General features: G+C 42.0%; 1 protein-coding gene across 1 annotated transcript in view; it reads right to left on the bottom strand.

Moving 5' to 3' along the window:
- Nucleotides 1–26,350, bottom strand: part of HYDIN (HYDIN axonemal central pair apparatus protein) — a 431,085-nt gene that overhangs the window by 122,554 nt on the left and 282,181 nt on the right. Inside the window, exons 25-33 of the mRNA XM_024735584.1 lie at nt 18,041–18,178; nt 17,299–17,380; nt 15,566–15,685; nt 15,113–15,322; nt 12,759–12,896; nt 4,261–4,438; nt 2,449–2,567; nt 719–846; nt 157–293 (exon numbers count right to left, since the gene is read on the bottom strand). Coding sequence (XP_024591352.1) covers nt 157–293; nt 719–846; nt 2,449–2,567; nt 4,261–4,438; nt 12,759–12,896; nt 15,113–15,322; nt 15,566–15,685; nt 17,299–17,380; nt 18,041–18,178 — 1,250 coding nt within the window. The remainder of the gene's footprint in view (nt 1–156; nt 294–718; nt 847–2,448; nt 2,568–4,260; nt 4,439–12,758; nt 12,897–15,112; nt 15,323–15,565; nt 15,686–17,298; nt 17,381–18,040; nt 18,179–26,350) is intronic.

Genomic DNA, 26,350 nt, shown 5'->3' with positions numbered 1-26,350 from the left:
CAGCCCGTCGGAGGCAGGATGACCACCACCCAAAGTATCAATTAATGGCCCAACAATGCTTTCAGCTGATCCCAGAAGAAGCACTCCAGGACAGTACAGACGGGCATCGTGTTAGAAATGACAGAGTGCAATAGGAAGGGTCTCCATCTTGGTTACCTGTGTCGTGAAGGACATGCTTTTCCGCATGGAAGGACACTGGGAAGTGACTGGTGTTGGTGATCTTGATGATGTGGGTTCGGACATCACCAAGGATGATGTAGCCAAAGTCTAGGATATATTCTGGCAGCTGGACTCTGAAACAGTTAACAAGGTCTTCTTACCACTCACATTTCCAAATGTGCAAGAGTGTGAGGTTTTCTTCCATCTCCTCTGCACAATTCTATTCTCTGGAGTAGAGAACCACCACTCTCCAGAATGGAGACTAGGAACAAGACACTTCCCCCAGAAGACCACATTGCTGCTTTAGCCATCATCTCTAAACACATTCAGTGCTGGTCCTTAAGGACCTGAAACCGGCCCATCTATTAGACAAAGTGGGAGGTTTCTGACTAAGAGGCAGAGACCTGCCTGGTTGGCTGGCTGCTAGAGAACGGCAGACATGTAAGGCGAGTGGATTTCATCCGTACATAGTCAATCATTAATTCATGGAGCACTCTGGTGGAGGGCACCACTGGCTCTGCTACACTCTGAAACAAACACGACATGGAAGGGCGCTCACTTGATCGGTCTGCGGTGACTCGGATGGCAGACGTTGTCCATGGAACCAAGGACAATTGATTTCTGATGTTCTGTGGCATAGTCTTGGACTATAAGCCGCTCTACTTCCATCTGGAGTTGAGCATTTAACTGGAGCAAGAGAGAAGAGCAAGTAAGCAAATTCTTTGAGAACATGCATTCTCAACGGGGGCAAAACCACCCCTAAGGGGGCGAAAGTTGCTTCATGGAGGAGTAAGAAAATCTTAGCTATTACAATGGCTTGTGGCCCTGCAAAGGGCCACAGTAAATAAATAGATATACAGTATATCTGTGGTGTTAAAAGTTTTGTTGGGGTTCAAGGTGGTTAAACAAACTGTACATCCGTGCCATGGAGTATTACTGAGCAATGGAGTAAGGAATGAACTATTTATGTTGATGGATCTCAAGGGCATTATGCTGAATGAAAAAAAAAATCTCAAAAGGTTACATACTGTATGATTCCATTTACATAACTCTTCTATACTCATAACAAGATTATAGAGATGGAGAACTATAGTGGCTGCCAGGGGAAAAGGGTAGGGAGATTGGGGATGGCTATAAGGGAGAAGCATGTAAAGGCAAAAACAAATTAAAAATAAGAGACTCAAGGGAGTTCCCTGGTGGCCTAGTGGTTAGGATTCCGGGCTTTCACTGCTGCGGTCCCGGTTCAATCCCTGGTCAGGGACTGAGATCCTGTAAGCCATGAGGTGTGGCAAAAAAAAAAGAGGCTCAATTCTCCCTGTTGAAAATAAGGGTAGAGACTTCTTCCAGCTTCATTTTCAAGAAAACTTGTAAGATCTTTCTCTGTCTCTTGGAAATATATATAAATCTTTTCATAGGCTAAGACTTTTTATCAGCTTCACAACCCAGGAACATCTTTCTTAAGGACCTGGGAACCATCTCTTTGACATGTCATCATCAAGGAAGATAGAGCCCCATCTCCTATCCCGCCATTTCTGTGGGAGGATAGGAGCTCAACTTCAGAGGGCCCTGTCATAAAAACACAAAAGGTTTGTTTTCCCTTTGGGTAAAGCCAATTAGCTAACACAGATGGTCACCCCAATTACGATGTGAATTTAGCATGAACCAAGTGTGACAAATGGTGCTGTCAAGTCCTCTTACTTGAGGACTAGTTATAGTTTTTACTTAAGGACTAGTTACTGTTTACCTTGAGAACATGTATATAATAGGTTGTATGTATCTGCTTGGCTCTATGAAAGACTGAGATTTCTTTCTGTCTTTGCAATCTCCTAGCAGACTGACAGAGACACGGAACACTTTCTGCTTTAATGCTTACCAATGATAAAGTTGGATTCTTTCTCTTCCACCTTTGTGGAGAGATTTTGTGGGTTGGAAAGAGATTTTTGCTTATAATTCTATTTCCCCAGTGAGCACAAGGGATACTTACGGAGATGGAACACTTCTGTATCTCAATTGTGGCGGTGGATACACAAAGCTACACGTGAAAAAACTGGATTAGAACCACACACAGACGCAGATATGCATACATACAGAGACATGCAGACATGCAGAGATAGACCCACGAGTACATAGAAAACTGATGAAACCTGAATAAGCTCTATGGCTTGTACCAATGTCAATTTCCTGGTTTTGATACTGTTCTATAGTTATGCAAGATGTTACCACTGGGAAAAACATTTTTTTGCAGCTTCCTGTGAATCTACTTCCTGTGCAGAGTGAAGCCAATCTTACCTCAGAAGATTCATCCTCAGGCACTTCCTCAGGTCTCTCTAAGTAGTCAAACATTTCATTTTTGGTTTTTTCTAGGTTTTTTCTGGCCTGATTTAAGAAGATTTCATACTTCTCACATCCTGTGGGGGTTGGAAGGAGAAGGAAATCTGAATGGCTAGAAATATATGAATTATGCCTAAAACACAGACTCTAAGCTCAAGGTAAATAAAGTGAGAAGGGAAGTGAACTTTGTGAAACTTAGCCTGCCATGTTTTCTCTGCTTCAGAGGATAACTTGTGAATGAGTAGAATTTGTAAAAGAGAACTCACTGAGTTTTATGAGATTATGCTTTAGTGGGCTACCAACTGCTTCTCAAGAACTTAATGACAGTAACATCCTGAGCCGCTCATAGGGTGACCAACTGGATCCCAGCCTACTTGATACTTTCCCAGTTCTAGCACCGATGGCTGCACCACTTGGGAAACCCCTCCATGCTGGACAAACCCAGATGGATGGTCACCCTTTAGGTTGGTCTTCATGTTCATTAATTCTCTGTTAAAAAGAATATATTTGGTTCAAGTTGCTTTAACTACGACTAAATAAGCTACAGTCCCCTGAATCAGGCAGGCTGGGCAACGGGGAGAGAGATTTCACCAGTTCACCAGTAAGCCAGCGCAAATTCAAATGCTTGAGGGGCAAGGTAAGCAAAGTAATTAAAGTGCCTTCTATGAAACCATAGGAAGTGCTTGGACTGTGGTGAACTGGAGTACAGAAGACCCAACTAGTATTCAGATTTAAATTATTTTAAAGCCCTGTATTGGGCAAACATGTCTACCGCCATCATGAGGCCAGCTGGGCACCCAGTTTTCAACCGTGTGGCAAAGGCTTTTCTTCTTGACAATTATACGTAGAGCTGGACTAACCTCCGGCTGGCTGGAACTCTAGATACTAGAGTGTAACATGGTCTTCGATTTATTAATATTTGTGTTCATATTATCAGGGAGCGGACAATTAGGATTTAATGCATGACCATCAACAGGTGAGTTAGTGACTTTGGGGAGTGGGGTAGGAGGAAAGGCTGAGGTGGGAGGGCTTAGTCTGAAGCTGCTTAGGGAATGTAGATTTCAAAGAGCTTGAAGAGGGTTCATGAAGAAGAGTGAGAAGTTTCTCTTGACTCTTCATCCTGTAGTCCATGTCAGGAAGAAAGAGCCAGAGTCAGTCTGTGGCTATAAAAGAGCTGCTGGGTTGAGCTTCAGGATCTGCCAAGACAGAAATACTCTGATACAGAGGGATGGCTCTGGGTGCAGATGTTACCCAGAAAAGCCTTGGCTAAGGATGTGGGCAGACAATTGATAAGTCTAAATTAGCCTCCAAACTGTACTGCCAGCATAAGGGGTTGGAACCTTAGCTGCCTTTCTGTACAGTTTATATTGATATTTTGAGAACTGTATTCCTTGCAGTACAATCAGCCTTTGCCTTCTCAACGGCCATCTGTGAGTGACAACTCAGTGAGAGAGTGCAGCTGGAAGGAACATGCGATGGAGGAAAAGGTTTTTGGAAGTACAATGTCCTGATCCCTCTTTAAGTAATTTAATGATGGCAAAATTGGCCAGGGGTCTTAATTTGGAACTACCATGGACCCTATCTTGTCTTACTCATCTCAGGTCACCAAGTCAATTTCAACTCTTGATGTTTTTTGCAATTCAGGAATAACACAAAAGGGAACCTGTGACGACTGCCAAACAAATAATGCGAGTTGCCATCAACCTTATAATAAGCAGCTAAAACACATCTTGTCATCCAGTGGGGAAATACTATAGAGGGCAGAAGTACCTTTGAGGTTCCTGGGGAGATCGACGCAGATTTGGGGAAAGATTCCCTCTCCACTCAGAGTAATATTTTCTGGGTCCAAGTGGGCAATCTGTATCTGGAAGCTCCTTTGAAAGATCTCAGGTACTCCAGGCAAGTAGTAAACCTTCAACACCTGCTCTTTATGGGAACCGATAAAACCCTATACAGCAGAAAGATGGGAGAGAATTTTAAGATTTACGTAAAATTTACGTAAAATTTATGTAAAATTTACAATGGACTCTTGCTTCTGGCAGTTTGATGGACTAGATAATCCCAAGGGCCTAGTGTGCTATATTGTCCACTCACATTCCTCCTCCAAGATTCATTCCTATGAAGGTACGAGAAAATGACAAACAATAGAAAAATAGCAGCACGTGTGGGCACGCATTTCATAAAAGAGGAAACAGAATGGCAAACAAACAGTAAAGCTGCTTTTCCTTATAAGTAAACAGGGAAATGCAAATTAAGATCATAATGAAAAAAATTTTAAACCATAAGATTGGCAAAGTTTGCCAAATTTGGTAAGACTATGCATCAAAAGAAACTCACATTTCAACACATCTGGTGGGAATGTCAATGGGAAAAATCACTGTGAAAACTGCTTTAGTGGAGATAGCTTCAAAATGGTGGAGTAAGATGTGGAGATCACCTTCCTCCCCAAAAATACATTAAAAATACATCTATGTGAGGACCAGCTCCTACAGAACACCTACTGAACACTGGCAGAAGACCTCAGACTTCCCAAAGGCAAGAAACTCCCCACGTACCTGGGTAGGGCAAAAGAAAAAAGAAAAACAGAGACAAAAGAATAGGGACGGGACCTGCACCTCTGGGAGGGAGCTGTGAAGGAGAAGACGTTTCCACACACTAGGAAGCCCCTTCACTGGTGGAGATGGTGGGTGGGCAGGGGGAAGCTTTGGAGCCACGGAGGAGAGCGCAGGTGCAGAGGGCAAAGCAGAGAGATTCCCGCACAGAGGATCGCTGCCGACCAGCACTCACCAGTCTGAGAGGCTTGTATGCTCACCCACCGGGGCAGGCGGGGACTGGGAGCTGAGGCTCGGGCTTTGAAGTCCAGACCCCAGGGAGGGGACTGGGCTTGGCTACCTGAACACAGCCTGAAGGGGGCTAGTGCGCCACAGCTAGCCGGGAGGGAGTCTGGGAAAAAGTCTGGACCTGCCTAAGAGGCAAGAGACCATTGTTTTGGGGTGCACGAGGAGAGGGGATTCAGAGCACCGCCTAAATGAGCTCCAGAGATGGGCGTGAGCTGCAGCTAACAGCGCGGACCCCAGAGACGGGCATGAGATGCTAAGGCTGCTGCTGCAGCCCCCAAGAAGCCTGTTGCAAGCACAGGTCACTATCCACACCTCCCCTCCCGGGAACCTGTGCAGCCTGACACTACCAGGGTCCCGTGATCCAGGGACAACTTCCCCAGGAGAACGCACGGCACGCCTCAGGCTGGTGCAACGTCACACCGGCCTCTGCTGCTGCAGGCTCGCCCCGCATTCTGTACCCCTCCCCTCCCCGGTCTGAGTGAGCCAAAGCCCCCTAATCCGCTGCTCCTTTAACCCCCTCCTGTCTGGGTGAAGAACAGACGCCCTCAGGCAACCTACATGCAGAGGCGGGGCCGAATCCAAAGCTGAACCCCAGGAGCTGTGCGAACAAAGAAGAGAAAGGGAAAACTCTCCTAGCAGCCTCAGGGGCAGAGGATTAAATCTCCACAATCAATTTGATGTACCTGCATCTGTGGAATACCTGAGTAGACAATGAATCATCCCAAAACTGAGGTGGTGGACTTTGGGAGCAACTGTAGACTTGGGGTTTGCTTTCTGCATCTAAGTTGTTTTCGGTTTTATGTTTATCTTAGTTTAGTATTTAGAGCTTATTATCATTGGGAGATTTGTTTATTGATTTGGTTGCTCTCTTCCTTTATTTTTTTTAATATACATATTTTCCCTTTTTCTCCTTTTGTGAGTGTGTATGTCTATGCTTCTTTGTGTGATTTTGTCTGTATAGCTTTGATTTTACCATGTGTCCTAGGGTTCTGTCTGTCCGGTATTTTTTTTGTTGTTGTTTTTTAGTATAGTTTTTAGCACTTGTTATCATTGGTGGATTTGTTTTTTGGTTTGGTTGCTCTCTTCTTTCTTTCTTTTCTTTTGTTACTTTTTAAAAAATAATATATTTTTATTTTAATAACTTTATTTTATTTTTCCTCCTCCCTCCCTCCCTTCCTCCCTCACTCCCTCCCTCCCTCTCTCTCTCTTTCTTTTTTTTCCCTCCCTTTTCTTCTGAGCCATGTGGCTGACAAGGTCTTGGTGCTCCGCCCGGGTGCCAGGCCTGAGCCTCTGAGGTAGGAGAGCCGAGTTCAGGACACTGGTCCACCAGAGACCTCCTGGCCCCAAATAATATCAAACGGCGAAAGCTCTCTCAGAGATCTCCATCTCAACGCTAAGACCCAGCTCCACTCAATGACCAGCAAGCTACAGTGCTGGATACTCTATGCCAAACAACTAGCAACACAGGAACACAACCCCACCCATTAGCAGAGAGGCTGCCTAAAATCATAATAAGGGCACAGATACTCCAAAATATACTACAGAGAGTCCCATACAGGATAAATCCAAGGAGAAACATGCCAAGACACATATTAATCAAACTATCAAAAATTAAATATAAAGAAAAAATATTAAAAGCAGCAAGGGAAAAACAACAAATAACACAGAAGGGAATCCCCATAAGGTTAACAGGTGATCTTTCAGCAGAAACTCTGTGCGCCAGAAGGGAGTGGCAGGACATATTTAAAGTGATGGAAGGGAAAAACCTACAACCAAGATCACTCTACCCAGCAAGGATCTCATGCAGATTTGACGGAGAAATTAAAACCTTTACAGACAAGCAAAAGCTAAGAGAATTCAGCACCACCAAACCAGGTTTACAACAAATGCTAAAGGACCTTCTCTAGGCAGGAAACACAAGAGAAGGAAAACACCTACAATAGCAAGCTAAAAACAATTAAGAAATGGTAATAGGAACATACATATCGATAACGGCCTTAAATGTAAATGGATTAAATGCTCCAACCAAAAGACACAAACTGGCTGAATGGATACAAAAACAAGACCCATACATATGCTGTCTAGAAGAGACACACTTCAGACCTAAGGACACATACAGACTGAAAGTGAGGGGATGGAAAAAGATATTCCATGCAAATGGAAATCAAAAGAAAGCTGGAGTAGCAATTCTCATATCAGACAAAGTAGACTTTAAAATAAATGCTATTACAAGAGACAAAGAAGGACACTACAGAATGATCAAGGGATCAATCCAAGAAGAAGATATAACAATTGTAAATATTTATGCACCCAATATAGGAGCACCTCAATACATAAGGCAAATGCTAACAACCATAAAAGGGGAAATTGACAGTAACACAATCATAGTAGGGGACTTTAACACCCCTTTCAACAATGGACAGATCATCCAAATTGAAAACAAATAAGGAAACACAAGTTTTAAATGATACATTAAACAAGATGGACTTAACTGATATTTATAGGGATAAATTGGGAGACTGGGATTGACATATACATACTACTACACATAAAACAGATAACTAATACGGACCTATTGTATAGCCCAGGGAACTCTACTCAGTACTCTGTAATGGCCTATACAGGAAAAGAATCTAAAAAAGAGTGGATATATGTATAACAGAATCACTTTGCTGTACACCTGAAACTAATACAACATTGTAAATCAACTCTACCCCAATAAAAAAAATTTTTTTAATTCCAAAAAGGAGCCAACATTGAAAAACAAAACTAGGGAAAAATGCTAGTATAGGTTCAAGCTATTTAGAAGTGTTTTAAAAGTCATTCTTGAAGGGGCCTCATAATTTTGAACATATTTTATTGTTTTCTGATGTTACAAGTAATATATATTCTTTGAAGAAAAATTAGAGCATGAAGACAAGAAAAAATTTAATAAGATCACTAGTGCTGACTACTGACACATAAATAATGATTAACACTGATTGGTGGATATCAATCCATATTTTATTTAAATACACATACACACCCACACACACCATGGGGGTCCATGAGCCCACTAGTGTTAATAAACTTATCTCCAACCCTCAAAGTGCCTGTGACAGTTAAAAATCATTGCCATCATTTCTATGATAAGCCATTGCCTAATTCTCTTGCTTCCCTTGGCCTCCACTCTCTTACTTCCTTACATGCTATCTGCTTCACTGAACAGAACTGAGCCTTGTCACCAAATTTCACAATGCACTCACTCACATGAAGCATTCTATGAAATTCTGCACATTTTATGGAATGTGTGAGTGTGAGTGTGTATGTGGGGAGTGTTATAAGGTGGAGTCAAATTGCAGTGTGCAGTGTTTCCCAGGATTCACCCTCCCACGCTCATTCTCTCTTCTCCTCACCCCTCTCTTGAGCAATCCACAAAATTCTCTTGTTTCCTACAAAATTCTCTTTCTTCCTGCACTCAGTGCCCTGGAGGGTAGTGGGGTGGGTCTCAGCTTTTATCTTGAGCAGTAACAATGTATTTTCCCAATAACCAATAGTTCTCTTATGTTATTCTGGTGGAAAATTTTTCTCTATCTAGTTATATGTTCAAGCATTCATGTACACTGCAGGACTCTGTAAACACTTGTTTTCATTATAAGAATCTGGCCTTATAGCAGGAAATCTGGTAAATATAGAAAAGAAAAAACATACAGAGAAAAAAATCCCATTCGGAACCATAAAAACAACGCCCAGTTCAAAAGAAGGGGGAAGTACAAAAAAGAGTTAACATAGCAGTCCTAAAGCTACTACTCTTAGAAAGGCCTGCTTGCAAAGTTGGCAAGAATGGCTCACTGTGCCTCAACTTTTTGTGCAAATAACTATGGTTTATGCTGAACACCTGTTTTCTTTCTGGGAGACTGGAATTTTGGTATGTGCCAGGCAGAGGGTGTCTGTGTGACTGGGCCCCACTGGCACTGAGTCTCCAGTGGGCTTCTGTGGTAGCTCTCATATTGTGTAGTCACAGCTCATTGCTGGGGGATTAGGAGCATCTTGCGTGACTCCACCGGGAGAGAATTCTTGGATGCCTGCACCGGGTTTCTTCTGAACTTTGCTCTATGTGCTTTTTCCCTTTGCTGATTTTACTTGTATTCTTTGGCTGGAATAAATCATAGTCACCAGTACAACTTATTGGTGAGTCCCCCTAGAGAATCGTTAAACCTGGGGGATGATCCTGGGGACCCATGACACAGGGATGATTCTGAGGAATAAGAGCAAATATATTCTATGAGTTCCTATAAGAAAGAAGAAAAAATAAGATAATATCTAATCCATGGTATCAATGAGATTCAAGAAGCCACCGTGTGTAAACAGCAGGAGCAGAGAGTCAGGGACAGGGAGTAACCCCAAACCAGGAAAAAGTATATGGGGATGAAAAATCCTCCTACTTCTGGTTCTGAAAATGCTGGTGACTGCACTGTTATAGCTCCCTCTCATGCTACAAGTGTAAGGATATTCTGTATAAGGCACAACAACAACAAAGGCAACAACAAAACTCTCTTTCAATATATAGTGAGCTTGAAAGAAAACAGATCCTCTGATGTGCAAAAGAAACAGATGGAACCTAGCCAGTGTGGTTAAGTTCAGAGCCTTTACTTGGTGACCACGGGTGACATCAGACCCAACTACAGTCCCTACCACCCAAGGACTGAAATAGAGGGATGCAGCCTGGACCCATGTGAGGTGGGCACACCTGGCAAATCCCTGCACGAGGCTGGAGCCATGAAGGGTGGCCGCTCCTGTTATTTCTCTGCACTTCAGGGAAGAATCAAGGAAGCTTGTATCTCTCTGGGATCCTAGGTGGGGAAAATATGTATCCTATGGGATACAGAATGCTCAAGCCTGTATCATGCATGTGCATGGAGTCTTCACATACACTGACAGATCACTGTGGTTAATCCAGGTCAAAACATTAACTCAAGTAAAGCAACTATACTCCAATAAGAAAGAAAACAAACATTAACTCAAAATCTGACCCCTTGGGGTACCTGGCAAAAACAACTGCAACACTATTGTAGCATCACCCTGCAATCCAGGGTGAATGAGGCTGTCACAGAGAAAACGGTCTCAGTGGAAGATGATCCCAAGTCAAAAATTACATATCATACAGGGAAAGCATTGATAATGAAAGAGAGTTAACAGTCACACAAATAGGAATAATGGCATCCCTAATAACTCAATTAGAATAATTTAAAAGAATCTACAAAATGATTAGTGATAAATGAAGAAATTAAAATCCCAATGAAAGAGGTGAATAACAGGTGGAATTTTTGAAATGAAAAATATGATCACTGAAATTAGGAATGCAGAGTAGGGTTAGGAATGCAGAGTATAAACAGTAGATCATACTCAGTTGAAAAGAAAATTAGTTAACTGAAAGAGCTGAGGTAATTATCTTGAATGCAGTTTAGAGAGATAAAGAGTAAAGAGATACACATGTGACATATAGGTTTAGAAACATGGACAGAATGAGAAGGTCCAACATATGTCTAAAAGTTGCTTTAGCAGAAAAGACTGGAGAAAATAGGGGAGAAGCAATACTTGAAGATATAATAAATGAAAGACATATCCTCGGAGTGAACCCACAGCCAAAGAAAAAGATATACTTGTGATTACTATGAAATGTATAGAACTGAACCACAATAAAAACACAACATACCAAGCCTTGTGAAAGATAGCTAATATGGTACTTCGAAAGACACAATATTAATACCAAACAAAGAATTCAAAGTAAAAAGCATTAAAAGGGAAGAAAGTGGCAATTTAAAATAGATAAAATATACAGTGCAGGATGAACACTTAATAGTCATTAAATCTTGTGTGTTAAATGAGACAGAAATGAAAATGGATAAAACAAAAATTTATATATTTTTTTATATACCATTTTTAGTCTTTTATATACCAAAACCCTTTATAAACCATTCTTAGTCTTAGAAAACTTTTTATATACCATTCTTAGTCTTAGAATAATTAAACAGAAAAAGGGATACAAGATTTGGATAATATAATTTAATAGAGGTTAATTTAATAAAGATTCATCATAATCTGCATTCTATAGTCCAGACAACATTGTTTCCAAACATTCACTGGTATTAAAAAATCATTTTAGACCACTAAAATATATTAACAAACTAATAAAAGTAGGAATTCAGAAGGTCATATTACCTGGCCATGATATGAAAAACTCAGTATTAACTTCACATTAACAAGAGTTTCAATAACAAAAAGAAAAAGCTGAGTCATTTGGAAATTTGAAAAAGAGAAAAATATACTTTAAAATTACACTTGTAGATAAAACTACAATTCTAGACAACTTAGAAAATAATTAAAATTATAATGGCTGATATTAAAATGTATGAAATATGCAAAGTTAACTTCCTTTTTTCAATCTATAATTTTCTTTAAAATTATGAGATGGAGCTAAAGGTGTACTCAGGCAAATGTGTACTCACATTTTTTCATTATTAATTAAGAAAGAAAGAAAAGTAGGCATTCAACTTAGGAAGAACATAAACGTAAAATTCAAAAGAATATCTAAGATAAATTGGAAAAAGAAGAATTAAAAGGGAGTTGACGTAATAGACATTAAGATGTATTTTAAAGCTATAACACTTAAAATAGTATATTATGGATGTAGGTACTGGCAAACAGATCAATAAAGAACAGAGAAACTAGCAATAGACCCAAATATATGTGATAATTTAGGGGAAGAATAGACTCTATCACCCAAGATGACAGCACTTTTATCTTTGGATTGTAAGATGATGAACAATTATAATTTCATTCTTTATCCTTTTTCATACCTTTCAATTTTTCTATAACAATTATGTATTATTTTCATGATGAGATGAACTCGACAAAAATTCCTTAAAACTGTTAGATTAACATAATATGTACAAGGAACCATCTCTTCCATTTGCTTCTAAAACCAATACGGCTCACTGCAGTCTACTGGTGTTTTCACTACTGCTAGCAAAAAGCTGCTTTTATTTGTTGTAGTCAGAGTAGAGCAGGCCCTCGGCTTCAAGGAATTACAAGGGAAGTGTGAGGACATAAGTGGAAATAAACTATTCTTATAATCATGAAAAACAAATCCATGGGATTGCATATCTTGTTCACTGTTTAACCCCTGGTGCCTGAACAGTGCCTGGCTAATGGAGGACACACTAAATAGTTGTTTAATGAATGAAGGAAGGGCTTGGATATATTTATTTTTCTTGTCTCTGAGAGCTTGTTAGTTTTAATTAAAAAAAAAAAAAATCACACCCATAATCCTGGCAGTGAATGTTTAGCATAATCTCAGCCCCTGGGGTGTGGCTTGCAGGTTTGGGTTTGGGCCCCTCCTACCATCATCAGGTGGCCCTCATGGGTTGGGGGGGATGGGCTACTTACTGAGAGAGGCTGGATGAGTGGCACTCCGGGCAGAAGGTTGTCTGGTGAAGACTGGAGGTCAGTCAGAACGCTGAACTCAAAGCCAACTTTCCCAGTGTTCTTGAGTGTGATTTCACTCTCTGTGACATGGTCGAACAGCTCAAGAAGAGAAGAAGGAGAAGAGTGACTCCTCTGTCACCCACCCTCTGGGATGCTGCTGTCATCCTGACAAAGGCAGGGAGACAAGCATGCCTCACAGACACGGATTTCGTTTTCCATGAGGTAGATGCTGGCCAATCCACATTTCAGTATCACAACCAGGTGCCTACTGGGCGGGAGGAGCACTAGACCCTGGAGACTGGCTCTGTCTTAGGTCTTCTAACAACAAATTTAGTCTAGTACGGCTGTGGGGTGAGCATTTCACCTTCCTGAACCTCTGTTTCTTCACCACAAAGAATTCATATTAGAGGATCTTAAAGTAAGCTTTTTTATATTACGAAGATTTGCTTTTTTAGATAAGATTTGAGTTCAGAATTTTCTAGAATGAATTTTTCTATTTTTATGGAGAGACAGGGGAGTAATAGGCCAGCCATATTCTTTTTCCTGAGATTTTGCTAACATAATTCAGAGGGTCCAATAACCACAAACTGAAGCCACTTTGGAGGCTCTTAGGACAAACTAGGGGAAGAACTAGTTGCTACAAAGGAAGCACTCTGAGCTGAGCCAAAACCAATTGCCCAGAAGACCCTGGAGATAAGGAGTGAAAGAAAATTCTATTTGGTCAAAGTAATGCACAAGGTGTCAATAGGTGTTAGGTGAATTTGATTTTAGGCACAATCTTTAACCTGTAAACATATATGTACACACACAATTCAGTAATAATACTGAATAATAATAAAAAAATAATGCAGTGGCTATATAATGGGGGGTCTGATTCCCATTCATATTTGGTAGGAGATATGGTATCTGAGTACATAACACAAATTCTAATTGGGGAGAGAAGTTGTACAGACATGGAATTAACTGACAATTATTCCAAAGCAAGATTTAGAAAGTACATTATAGTATGGCAAAGACTCTAAGTGCCAAGAGAATATAGTGTAAGAGGAAGATAACTGAGGGATGGAGTTGAGCTGGGTCTTACAGTATGTGTGACTTTGGAGTTGGCAGAGCGGAGGATGAGATAGATAATATAATAGGAAAAATGGAAGCAGAAAGGGCTGGGCTGCATTAGGGCCAGTGGGTAAACCAGCTTGGCCATAAATGAATGAGCAGTTTATAATGCGAAATTATGAGAAACAAAGTTTAATATGTATGGAGCATCAGTTAATAGAGGGGCTTAGGATACCCTTACTCAGGTGGAGGAACCTGGCTCTGATCCACAGAGTGACTCATGACTGAAGGCCTTCTCTGACTCAGGCACAGTACTGACCTGACACTTTACTTAGGTAACCATAACCATCTGGTGAAATAGGAATTGCTACCCCATTCCCGTTTTAGAGATGAGGGATAATGAGACTTGGAGAGGTTAGGTGATGTGCCCAAGGTCATAGTCAGTAGGGAGTAAAAGTAGGATAACATCCCAGTTCTTCTGACTATACAAAACAATACTCTTTTCTCTATGCAATCATTTTTGCTCCTTTCCCAAGGTAATTTTGGGAAAATCTACCTGGCAATGATATTTAGATCAGTTTTTGATAGAAGCCAGAAATGCACTGTAATCCCTTGCTTCCATGGGTCCGTGGACCAGCAGCATCGACATCACCTGGAAACTTGTCAGAAATGCAGACTCTCAGGCTCCACCCTGGACCTACTGAATCAGAATCTGCACTTGAACAAGATTCCCAGGTGATTCGTATGCACATCACAGCTTGAGAAGAACTGCTGTAATAATTTAGGCATGGCTTGAGATCCTGCAGTGTGATAATCGCAGTGGTGATGGGAAGGGAAAACCAACTCAGAGGAATTATGCTTGATGAATTAGCAAACCCCGGGCCTGTAAGGATGTGGGGAGCTGAAGGACAGAATGCAGTGGAAAATTCCTTGGAGTTCGTAAACTCAAGGGACTGAGAAGGGAGTAGTCCTATTGAAAGAAACAAAGAGGGTGGAATGGGCTTTTGGACTGAGAATAAAGATGCAAATTTTAGTGTCTAACATGCAGAATTTGAGGAGACAATGAGAAAAGCAAGTGAAAATGTCTGGCAAATGGTTGGCAGTGGGGGGATGATCAGGCTTAGGAAGCAGCTTTTAGGGGTCAAGGATAGGGGTGATGGTGAGACTATGCTGACTGGGGTTCCAGGAGAGATGAGAGCACAAAGACTATGACCGATGTTTAAGGCAAACCCAGAAAATCTCCTCCCGATGGCTGGCAATACCTGTAATCCACAGTTAATGTCCTTGGTGTCAAAGGAATAGTTGACCAGGGAGGCCTCTCCCCTTAGTATTATCTCATAGGTGGGCCCTCCTTCCACTTCACACAGAGCTTTAGCCTGTGCAATGATGTCACAGTGTCCATAGAAGGTGAAAGATATCTGGTGGCTACTGTGTGGCCGCAGCACTCCATAAAGAGGCAAAATATCAAACACCTGCAGAGAAAGTCATTCCATATGAGAACCTGCAAAGGGCAAGCTAAAGTTCAGCCAATTTACAGATTGATTCCTGACTTTACCTTGTTTGACTCTATGAAAGGTGACTAGCCTAGCACCCTGAAAATACATGATGATAAGGCAGTAACAGTGCTCGGGCAAATTTAAATTTCTAACTTGGGGCAGGGGCTCAGTAAGAAGAATTGTATCAGATGACTCTAGGGCCCATGAGGTGTTACTTACTTCTTCTATCCCAATGGAAAACATTTCATCCTGTTCAAAGATCCATGGCGATTCCTGAAACTCCGCCTGGCTCTGGTTTGTGTCTATTCTTTCTGTTTCAGCAGAGATCATTTTTAATCCCTGGGAATTAGAAGTGTGAGGAAAAACTTGCAAACATTCATAATTTGTCATCAACGTGCTCCTCCCCCTAGCTGATAGAAAAATGAAGTATGTTGTATATATTTTTAAAATAGCACTTTTTTTTTTTCCTACGGAGATAATTGGGGAGGTGTCCAAGATGTATGTACAAGGATGTTTACTTCAGTGTTTTCTGTAATAGCAAAACTTTGGAAGTAAACTAAATACCTATCACTAGGGGATCACTTTAAACGAAGTGTGTGTGGTACTGCTATCCATGGAGGATGATGCAGTGTATATTTATAAACCAGGGATGATGTGCACAACATATTACTGAGTAAAAAAGCAGTTCCATTTATGTAATATTACACAGGCCTATGTATCACACCTGCAAGTGTGAGTGTGTATAAATTCACTCAGAGATCTGCATATGCAAACAGAGATATCTAGGAGGTTATTTGCTGAAATTTTTCTATGAATGGTGGGATTTTGAGAATTTTTGCTTTCATGTTTCTGCATTCTTGAATTTTCTATGACATCTTTCAAAATATATACAAAAGAAAAGAATTAACATTTAAAAGACAAGTGTTTTATATGCACACACATACTTATTCTAAAAAATGTGGAAAATACAGAAAGCTTCAAAGAAAGAAATACAAATCCATCGTTAGATTATTCTGCAGATATATATGTGTGTGTGTATAGAGTGAGTATATATGTATATATATTTGTATTCTGATTTTTTCAGTTAACATTATAGCATGAATGATACCTTCCCATATGACTAAATATTCTTTACAAGCATCATTTAAAATACTTTAAAAAACAGAACATGTAGTATTTTTTACTTAATATATCAGAGATTGCTCCAAATCAGTAAAGAGAGAACTTTTTCATTTTCTAAAATGGATTTCATAGTACTGTCTTGTGTAGATGTAATTTAGTTTATTCGACCAGTCTCCTACTGGGGGAATTAAGTCGTTTCCAATTTTTCTTGCTTTTACCAACAAAGCTGCAGTGTACAAGGATAGTTACACGTCTTTATGTAAACATAAAGTTGCATCTGGAGAATAATATTCTAGCAGAGGAATTGTGCATTTAAAATTTTGATACACCTGCCAGATTGCATGTAATAGAGGCTACACCAATTCATACTCCTACCTACGAAGTGTGAAAATGCTTGCTTTCCCCGACTCTGCCAATATTGAGACAAACCTTATTTAAAAGATTGCATATTATCATGGACATACAGTAATTTTCCTAATTTTTTGCTATTTCTAAACCGTTTTAACACACACCTTTGTACATACATCTTTGTATTTCTGATGATTTCCTTAGGTCATCATTCTAGAAGGAGAATTTAAGAGTATGAATTTGTAAACTCTCTCAATCTACTCTTTGTTTTTACTATGGAAGACAGTTCTCCTCTTGTAGCCTCTATCTAGGGGCTGGGAAGAGCACAAGACCGCCAAGGTTAGAGGTAAATGGCTTTTCCATTACACCATTTGCTGAGGTGTCTGGGTTCTCACTGAGGTGTTGGTTCTGTGGGTGTTTGGTTGGGAAGGAACCCGGATAAAGATGTGCAGCCCACCCGCCCCAGGGAAAGGAAACCATACATCTGAGACCGCCATGATGGACACCTGTGCTTTTTTGGTCTCTCTTTCTTCAGATCCAACTTCTTCATCCACAAGGATAGTCCTGGGGAGTTTAATGAAAATGTGGAGAATCACTCATTTGGCAAGCATCACAACACAGTTTTCAGCTGCATGATGGCCCTGTCTTCCTCTCCCTTCTACGGCACCCCAAAGAATAAGTGGGGTTCTCATTCAAGGGACACGTTTCTCAAGGGTCAGCTGGTCAGTGCTCTGTTACTACCTGCCCCCAAACATGCAGTCTAGGGCATCAAACTCATCCATTTTCCATAGGCCCCAACTCTTCTTTTCCTGGGCTATCAAGCCCTTGTCTGACTTACAGAAAGTTCTCAGAAGCTCTGGCAGTTCTTCAGATAACTTGGGTGTGTCCCCAAGGCCGGAACATTTTATTGTGAGAATATAACACATGGCCAATTGTCATATCCTTTTCTGCTTTCTACCCTTGACCTGACCCTGGCTTGGCAGATGGAGAGGGCAACATGATCAGAAGGGCTCAGTCCCTCAGGACTCAGGAGGCTATGATCCCCTGAGAGCAGAGATGACTTTCAACTCTGTATCCCAGATGCCCCCTCCAGGGCCTAACACAGAGAAGGCACTCATTAAACTGCTGGATGAATACATGAAAGACGAGTTTGAGAATGTAAGTCAGTGTAGAGAAAAGAATGCTATTTAAAGAAATCCATTCTGGCTTTGCCTTTGCACTTACTTAACAAAATCACTCAGATCCATCTCAGGGGACTCTATTGCTGGGACTGCTGCCAAGCTGACAGATGCCAAGGTTACTGGGATGGATTCCACCTGGGACAGGGGGGCACTGTAGGGCTTCCTTGGCCACATCACAAACCTACAGAGGCATGGGGATGGAGGGAAAGAGTCACATCAGCTGTTGCAAGTCAGTGCCGGGGTAGGCTCTTGGTTTCTAAGGCCAAACTCCAAATCCTAGACGAGGCAGGTTGAGAAGGGACTGCCCTACACCCTCTCTTGGATTTATCTCCTTCAAATCATAACTGAGGTTTCATTTTTTCCAAAAGTTTGCTGACCACCCCCTCCCAGTCTGGGTCCAGTGTCTTTCCTCTGAGAACCCACGGCCACCGGGTTTCTCCTCTCACACTTGTTTTTCCCCTTCTTGCTAGACTGTGAGCCCCCTGAGGACTTGTATCTAATACGCCATCTAACACAGTGCCTGGCCTGCAGGGGGCACTCAGAATGGCTAGGAAAGAATGAGTCACCAGGGCTCCTGCTCCCAGATAACCAGAAAGCAGGATGAGGATGCGAGGCACTCACTCTCGGGGCCTGTTAGTGAGGGCTCAGCCTTTGTGGGACCCTGCCTCCCATCGTGCTTGCTCTGGGCGCCTGGACTGCTCCACCCTGGTCCTGGCCCTGCGTTTACTTTGCTGCCACTCCAATTCTCAGAGCAGAGGGCGGAGGGGGAAATTGGTGACTGCACCAGCTGGTGCTGAAGCCCTTATGTCCAGGTTTCACTGAATTGACGTCATAAAGGCCAAAGTGGTGGGGTCGCCCCCATTCTTCCTGTTTCCCCAGGGTGCATGTGGCTTTTTTAGGGACTCCTCCCCTCCCCCATCTCAGGCCCCTTATATTAATTTCAACCCAATTTCACTTTGATATTCATTCTTGCCCCACACGCTCTCTACTTTTTCTCAGAGGCTCAGCAGAAATGTTACCTATTATATATGTTACCTATTATATGAAGGTCCCAGCACTCTCCCATCTTCCCATTTGAAGAACTTTTTCCTCCCTCTGAAGTTTCACAGCATTTCATGTGCACATCTTTTAGGATACTGTCCACTGTCTACCACATACCTGAGTACCACTACCGGGCATTCAACTACCAACTTCATGATTTCTGCCCTGTTGAGTATCATTTAATACATCTATTTTATTGAGGTATAATTAACATACACTCATTTTAAACAGTTTGATGAGTTTTTGCAAATACATATATACAATTGTAACCACTACCATATTAATATACAGAACACTTAAAAAGTTTATCATCAGGCTTCCCTGATGGCACAGTGGTTAAGAGTCCGTCTGACAATGCAGGGGACATGGGCTCAAGCCCTTGTCCAGGAAGATACCACATGCCATGGAGCAACTAAGTCCGAGCGTGACAACTACTGAGCCTGCACTCTAGAGCTCGCGAGCCAAAACTACTGAGCCCACCTGTCACAACTACTGAAGCCCGGGTGCCTGGAGCCCGTGCTCCGTAACAAGAGAAACCACTGTGATGAGAAGCCTGTGCACTGCAACGAAGAGTAGCCCCCACTCGCCACAACTAGAGAAAGCCTGCATGCAGCAACAAAGACCTAATGCAGCTAAAAATAAATAAATAAAATAAATAAATAAAAAACATTAAAAAAAAAGAGAAATGTATTTGAAAAAAAAAAGTTTATCATCTTAAAAAGTTCCCTTGTAGCTGGAGGAATCAGACTCCCTGACTTCAGACTATACTACAAAGCTACAGTAATCAAGACCATATGATACTGGCAAAAAAACAGAGGCAAAGATCAATAGAACAGGATAGAGAGCCCAGAGATAAACCCATGCACCTATGGTCAACTAATCTATGACAAAGGAGGCAAGGATATACAATGGAGAAAAGACAGTCTCTTCAATAAATGGTGCTGGGAAAAGTGGAGAACTACATGTAAAAGAATGAAATTAGAACACTCCCTAACACCATACACAAAAATAAACTCAAAATGGATTAGAGACCTAAATGTTAGACTGGCCACTATAAAACTCTTAGAGGAAAACATAGGAAGAACACTCTTTGACATAAATCACAGCAAAATCTTTTTTGATCCACCTCCTAGAGTAATGGAAATAAAACAAAAATTAACAAATGGGACCTAATGAAACTTCAAAGCTTTTTGCACAGCAAAGGAAACCATACACGAGACAAAAAGACAACCATCAGAATGGGAGAAAATATTTGGAAACGAATCAACGGACAAAGGATTAATCTCCAAAATATATAAACAGCTCATGCAGCTCAATATTAAAAAACAAACAACCCAATCCAAAAATGGGCAGAATAGACATTTCTCCAAAGAAGGCATACAGATGGCCAAGAGGCACATGAAAAGCTGCTCAACATCACTAATTGTTAGAGAAATGCAAATCAAAACTACAATGAGGTATCACCTCACACCAGTCAGAATGGGCATCATCAGAAAATCTACAAACAACAAATGCTGGAGAGGGTGTGGAGAAAAGGGAACCCTCTTGCACTGTTGGTGGGAATGTCAATTGATACAGCCACTATGGAGAACAGTATGGAGGTTCCTTAAAAAACTAAAAATAGAATTACCGTATGATCCAGCAATCCCACTACTGGGCATATACCCTGAGAAAACTATAATTCAAAAAGACATATGTACCCCAATGTTCATTGCAGCACTATTTACAATAGCTAGGTCATGGAAGCAACCTGAATGCCCATCGACAGACGAATGGATAAAGAAGATGTGGTACATAGATACAATGGAATATTACTCAGCCATAAAAAGGAACGAAATTGGGTCATTTGTAGAGACGCGGATGCATCTAGAGTCTGTCATACAGAGTGAAGTAAGTCAGAAAGAGAAAAACAAATATCGTATATTAATGCATATATGCGGAATCTAGAAAAATGGTACAGATGAACCGGTTTGCAGGGCAGAAATAGAGACACAGATGTAGAGAACAAACGTATGGACACCAAGGGGGGAAAGCAGTGGGTGGTGGTGGTGGTGGTGTGATGAATTGGACTATTGGGATTGACATGTATACACTGATGTGTATAACATTGATGACTAATAAGAACCTGCTGTATAAATAAATTAAATTAAAAAATAAAATAAACGCACACACACACAAAAGTTCCCTTGTGCCCCTACCAGTCAATTCCTCCCCCTCCCACACCCCTGGCTCCAGGCAAACACTCATCTGCTTTCTATCACTATAGATTAAGCTATGCCTACAGTTTCATATAAGTGGAATCCTAAATATGTACTCTTTTGTGTCCGACTTCTTTTGCTCAGTATTTTTGAGAATCATCTATATTGTAGCAAGGAGCAGTAGCCTCTTCTCTTTTTTTTTTCTTTAACGCTGAGCAGTATTCCAGAGTATGGATGATGACTAGCGTGTTTAACCATCTTCTTGTTGATGGACACCTTGGCTTTTTCCAGCTTTTAATAATATGAATAACGTTGCTAAGAACAATTGTGTAGAAGTCTTTGTGTGGACATATGTTTTCATTCCTCTTAGGTAAATTCTGAGGAAGGGAAATGCTGGATTGTATAGTATTTGTATAACATTATAGGAAACTGTCAGTTTTCCAAAGTGGCTTTACACCTATTTACACTACCACCCACAGTGATGAGAGCTCCGGTTGGTCCACATCCTCACCCACACTTGGTACTCAGTCTTTTAAATTATAACTATTCAAATGATTATGTAGTGATAGCACATTGTGGTGTTAATCAGTAGGCTTATTTTAAAGGAAAATTTTATATCATTACTATAAATTAAAAACCAATTTTATCTACCATATTTAGGAAAATCAATATGATGGGAAAAATTAATGTTACTATTTTCTTGCCTGGTGAAGACTCTGCGCTGATTCCTGCTTGCTCTTTTTAAGAAGTGAGATCAGTTCAGCTTCCCCTTGGGGAATCACTGGGCTAGCACCATCTAAGAATTGTGAGCTCTTGGAGGGCAGGGTCCAAGGTATTCCCTCTTTACAGCTCACATAGGCCAGGGTCTTATACATAGGGCATGAGCTCAATATCTGAGCATCTGATTGAATGGATGGATGGATGGTTGAATGAGAACAGGTAAGCAGCAAGCAGGGTAATTTGGCTATTCTGCACCTCCACCTCCACCCCATCCCCACCTGGGATGGCCTCAGAGAAGAGTATAAAAGCTCTTTTCATCTTCTTGCACAAACTTCCATTTGGCTTCTTCCAGGTCAGGTGCCTCTAGTTCACATTATCTTAGGCTGAAATCACACCATTCTGGGTAGAGGACACAGGGGCTGGGTGGTGGGAAGCTCATTAAAGATTCCTGAACCTCATCCTTGGGTAAATTCTGATTTGGCAGGTCTCAAGTAGGGCCCAGGAGTTAGGTTTTTAACAGTCTTCCCAGGTAATTCTACTGTACAGCCAAATTTAGGACCCGCCATGGGAAGGAAGGGCCAGAGGACAGCTAAGGGCTGGAGCTGGTAATTAATCTGGGGCATTCACTCAGCCTTACCAGCTAGGGACAGAGAAGATCAGCAGAGGATGATTCGGAGCACTTATTAAATCACCCCAGGGCAGCAGAGACACCTGGGGAGACTGCCAGATCACTGCCCCACATAACAGCTCTCTCATCCAACATTTGCACCCCCCTGGGATGTTGTGCTGAATGAAAAAAAAAAAGCAAATGGGGAATATCTGAAAAAGGAAAAACACGAAGCTGTAGAGTGTCTTCAGACCCGAGGAAAAACACCTCAGCTGACAATGACACCTGGACAATGGGGAAGCGAGAGGTCTTTTGGAAACAAAGGAGACCAGTAAAGCAGCCCAGCTGCTAATAGGCGGCAGACAGAGAAACCTTCACCATAATGAAGGCTTTAACTTATCAGTAAAATGGAAAACCTGCTCCAAAGAATTGAAATAGAATGTTGGTAGAGTTTTTTGGATCAGATTTTATTTTACTCTCAGGAACAGATGATTACTTTCCTGTTATGCTAACCCAAACGGGATTAGATTCAGTTATTTTTAAAAGAATGCGTAGCAAACAAGAAAAATCAATACTGCTCCAGTTCCAGAGCTGCCCATATCAGAATCACAGGAGGAGCCAGCAAATAAACCCTCCCTTAAGCTGTGACAGAACTGCGTGGATGTCAGACACGCTGCCCATCAGCCACGCTGGTTTGGGCTCAGCAGTTTCCCTCCCCATAGTTTATTTTCAATTCTTCGGTAAGGATCAATACAATCTTTTGTGTTACAAATTAAAAGAAGTCCACCACTCTTGTTTCCGGGTCTCCCTTCACTGGAAGCAGTGTTGCATCAAAATAAAACCCCAGAGAACAGGCTTGTGTTTCAGTTAATGTCGTGTGTTGTGTTTCAGACTACACTTGGAGATGGAATGGTGTATGTTGCATATCTGCTGAATTCTCTGCAGTGCAGCCAAGGTCTCAAAAAAAGGTGGGGGCAGCCTTGTAGTAAACACTTTTAATACGTTGATTCATTGCACCTGGATTCTGGGAGTATCCATACAGAGGGTGCAAATGGCCACTGGCTGGATAAAAAGGTCCTTCAGGTGTGTTTTGTTTGGCTCATATGTTGTTTAATATTTTTTTGAAATTACTGACAGCAGCAGATGCTGCTGGTGCACAGACTAGGTCCCCGTCACTAAGATGACGCACCCATCCCCTAGGTGCTGTGGGTGTTGGCTGCACCTTTCTCTGGAGCACTGCCCTGGCTCAGCAGGAGCTGCCTCACCCACCCTGAGCTGCCTGGGAGCTGTTTTTCGCCCCCTACAGTCTGAGTAACTTGAGTCTCAGCTACGCCGTGTGTCCCACCAACTTCCACCTCAGCACGGGTGGCCAGTTGGAAGCATTCTGGGACATAATAAAGGGCTAAGGCAGGCTGTCTTCCATGTGTGTATGTCTGCAGTTGGCTCCTCCTGTTCATGTGGCAGAGCTGGAACGTGCTGATGGGGAAAGCGCTGAGCCAGTCCCATCTGTTTCATCTGTCATTTGCTTCCCGAAGTGGGAAGATCAGCAAGTGTAAGACCACAAATATGGAAAAGTGGCTGGAACTTTGTGTTTGTGCTCAGAGAGGCTCAAGAATTTGCCTACTTTTAACATGATTTAAAGTGATGATTATAATCTGCCCCCTTTAGAAGCGGGAACTGGGGGGCCTATCTAATCTGGAGGAAGCTTATGATGTGTAGAGTCAGAGGAAGGGAGGAAGGGAAAGAGGTAGAGAGAGAGGGGTTTAAGGAAATTAGAGAAGCAGAGGTTAGACAGCTGAGAGGAAGAATGGCAATGTAAAAAACCACCTGGTAAGGTCTAACAGGTAAAGACATGTGGTTTGCTTAATGTGGCACACAGATTAAACATTAAAAGCAATGGAAGTAGGAGGTGTAACTGTAGGAGAAAATATCTCGACAATGAAATCGGTCATACTGAATAGCACACATTCATAACCTTGAATTGCTGAAACTCAAACTGGACCTCTGAACCATGCTAAGACCACTGATAGGAGACCAGTGGCTGCTGTGGGTCATTTTCTCATTTTGATATCCAAATAGGGGGAGGCTGGGGAGCAGGAGGCTTGACCCTGAAGGGCCTTGTAAGCCTGACTAAGGAGTTGGCTTTATCCTCAGGAAAATGGAGAGTCTTCCCAGAGGTTTTAAATGGGGAAGGGAAATGATCTGAAAAGTTCACTTGGGCTGCAGAAGGGAGCATGGATTAGAAGGGGACAACCCTAGAATGACTAAAAATCTGAACCATGCTGTAAACAGCGATGGAAAGCATAACCTAATGGGATGTTCTGTTTTTTTATGATTTTTTAAAAAATAAAAATCAGGAAGCCCACATAGAAAACAGTGTTAGAAATCCAGAAAAAGGATAATGGCAGCCTTGGTCAAGGAGATCAAAGGGGAGATGGAGTGGGAAGTTCCAGTGCATATTAGCAGGTGGAATGGCAGGACCATGGCCCTGGAGTGAGGAGCCCAGCCTGAGAGACCACAGCCCGAGGTCTATCCCCACCTACTGCCACCTCCCGAGCCTGTCCATGAGCAAGGCTGGGTGGCTGGCTAGCCAGCAGGGATGGAAATAAGAGAACAGTGGAGCAGAGAGTAGGGGCCACCACAATCACTCGGGCACCTATGCTCCCCCTACATTTGCTGTTTGTGCTTGTCAACCTCCCGTGCCCAATGCCAGGAGGAAGAGGTGTGCGAAAACAGTAAAAATAAAGTGGCAGGAGGAGGATGGGCACCTCTCCTGTCCCCGTGGCTGCTAGGCCCCTGTCCTGCCACGCCTGCCTCCACTGCTGGATAGCCCTGACTGCCACCCACCACTTCTCTAGTCTTCTTCTTCTCCATCCTCCTCCTCTCCCTCATCACTGTCAACATCACTGTCATCACCATCATCTGCTTCCATCTGGCACGCACATGCTTCCTCACATGGAAAGCAGCCTGCCTTAGCTCTTTATTGTATCCCAGAATGCTTCCAACTGGCCACCCGTACTGCGAGTTGGTGGGACATAACTGAGCAGCTGAGACTCAAGTTACTCAGACTGTAGGGGGGTGAAAACCGTATTTTTAAAGGTTCTCAAAAGGAGATGCAGTAGGAGCTTTTAGAACAATGGTTCCCACTGCAGCTGTCCATTGGAACCACCTGTGGAACTTGAAGAACCACTTCCCAACGTCCAAAACTGTAAGAAATAAATGTCTACTGTTTTAAACCACCCAGCCTCTGGTATTTGTTATAGCAGTCCGAACAGTCTCTGGTATTTGTTATAGCAGTCCGAACAGTCTCTGGTATTTGTTATAGCAGTCCGAACAGACTAAGACAGGCCCTAATAAAGTAACTGCAGCCAACAATTATTCATCACTTACTCTCTACCAGGTATTATATTAAGCACTTACTAAGGACTGCCTAGTTAAATCTTCACCACAGCTTGATGAGGTAGGTCCTATGATGGTCTCAGTCTTCAGATGACAAAACTCAGAAAGCAAGTAAGTGGCTGAGCTAAGTTAGCCTGGCTCCAAATCTCATGCTCTTAACAGCTTTACTGGACAGTCTACCTGGTCAATAAGAGAAGGCTTCTCCTTGGTTACTGCATGCCATGCCCTGCCCAAGGCAGTGACTCATAAAGTAGTTTTTTTTCATCCTGAAAGTAACTGGAAGACGCAACATAAGGAACATACAATGTATTGTCTAGAAGCTTTCTTTGGAAGAAAAGGGACCCATCCTGATTGTATCTAGATAAGGAAAAGCAAGACACAGTCGACC

The sequence above is a fragment of the Neophocaena asiaeorientalis genome, unplaced genomic scaffold (genome assembly GCF_003031525.2).
Source record: "Neophocaena asiaeorientalis asiaeorientalis breed wild unplaced genomic scaffold, Neophocaena_asiaeorientalis_V1.1 scaffold40, whole genome shotgun sequence".
Lineage (NCBI taxonomy): Eukaryota > Metazoa > Chordata > Mammalia > Artiodactyla > Phocoenidae > Neophocaena > Neophocaena asiaeorientalis.
The sequence above is the reverse complement of the archived record's forward strand: the minus strand, read 5'-3'. Positions and strand labels throughout refer to the sequence as shown.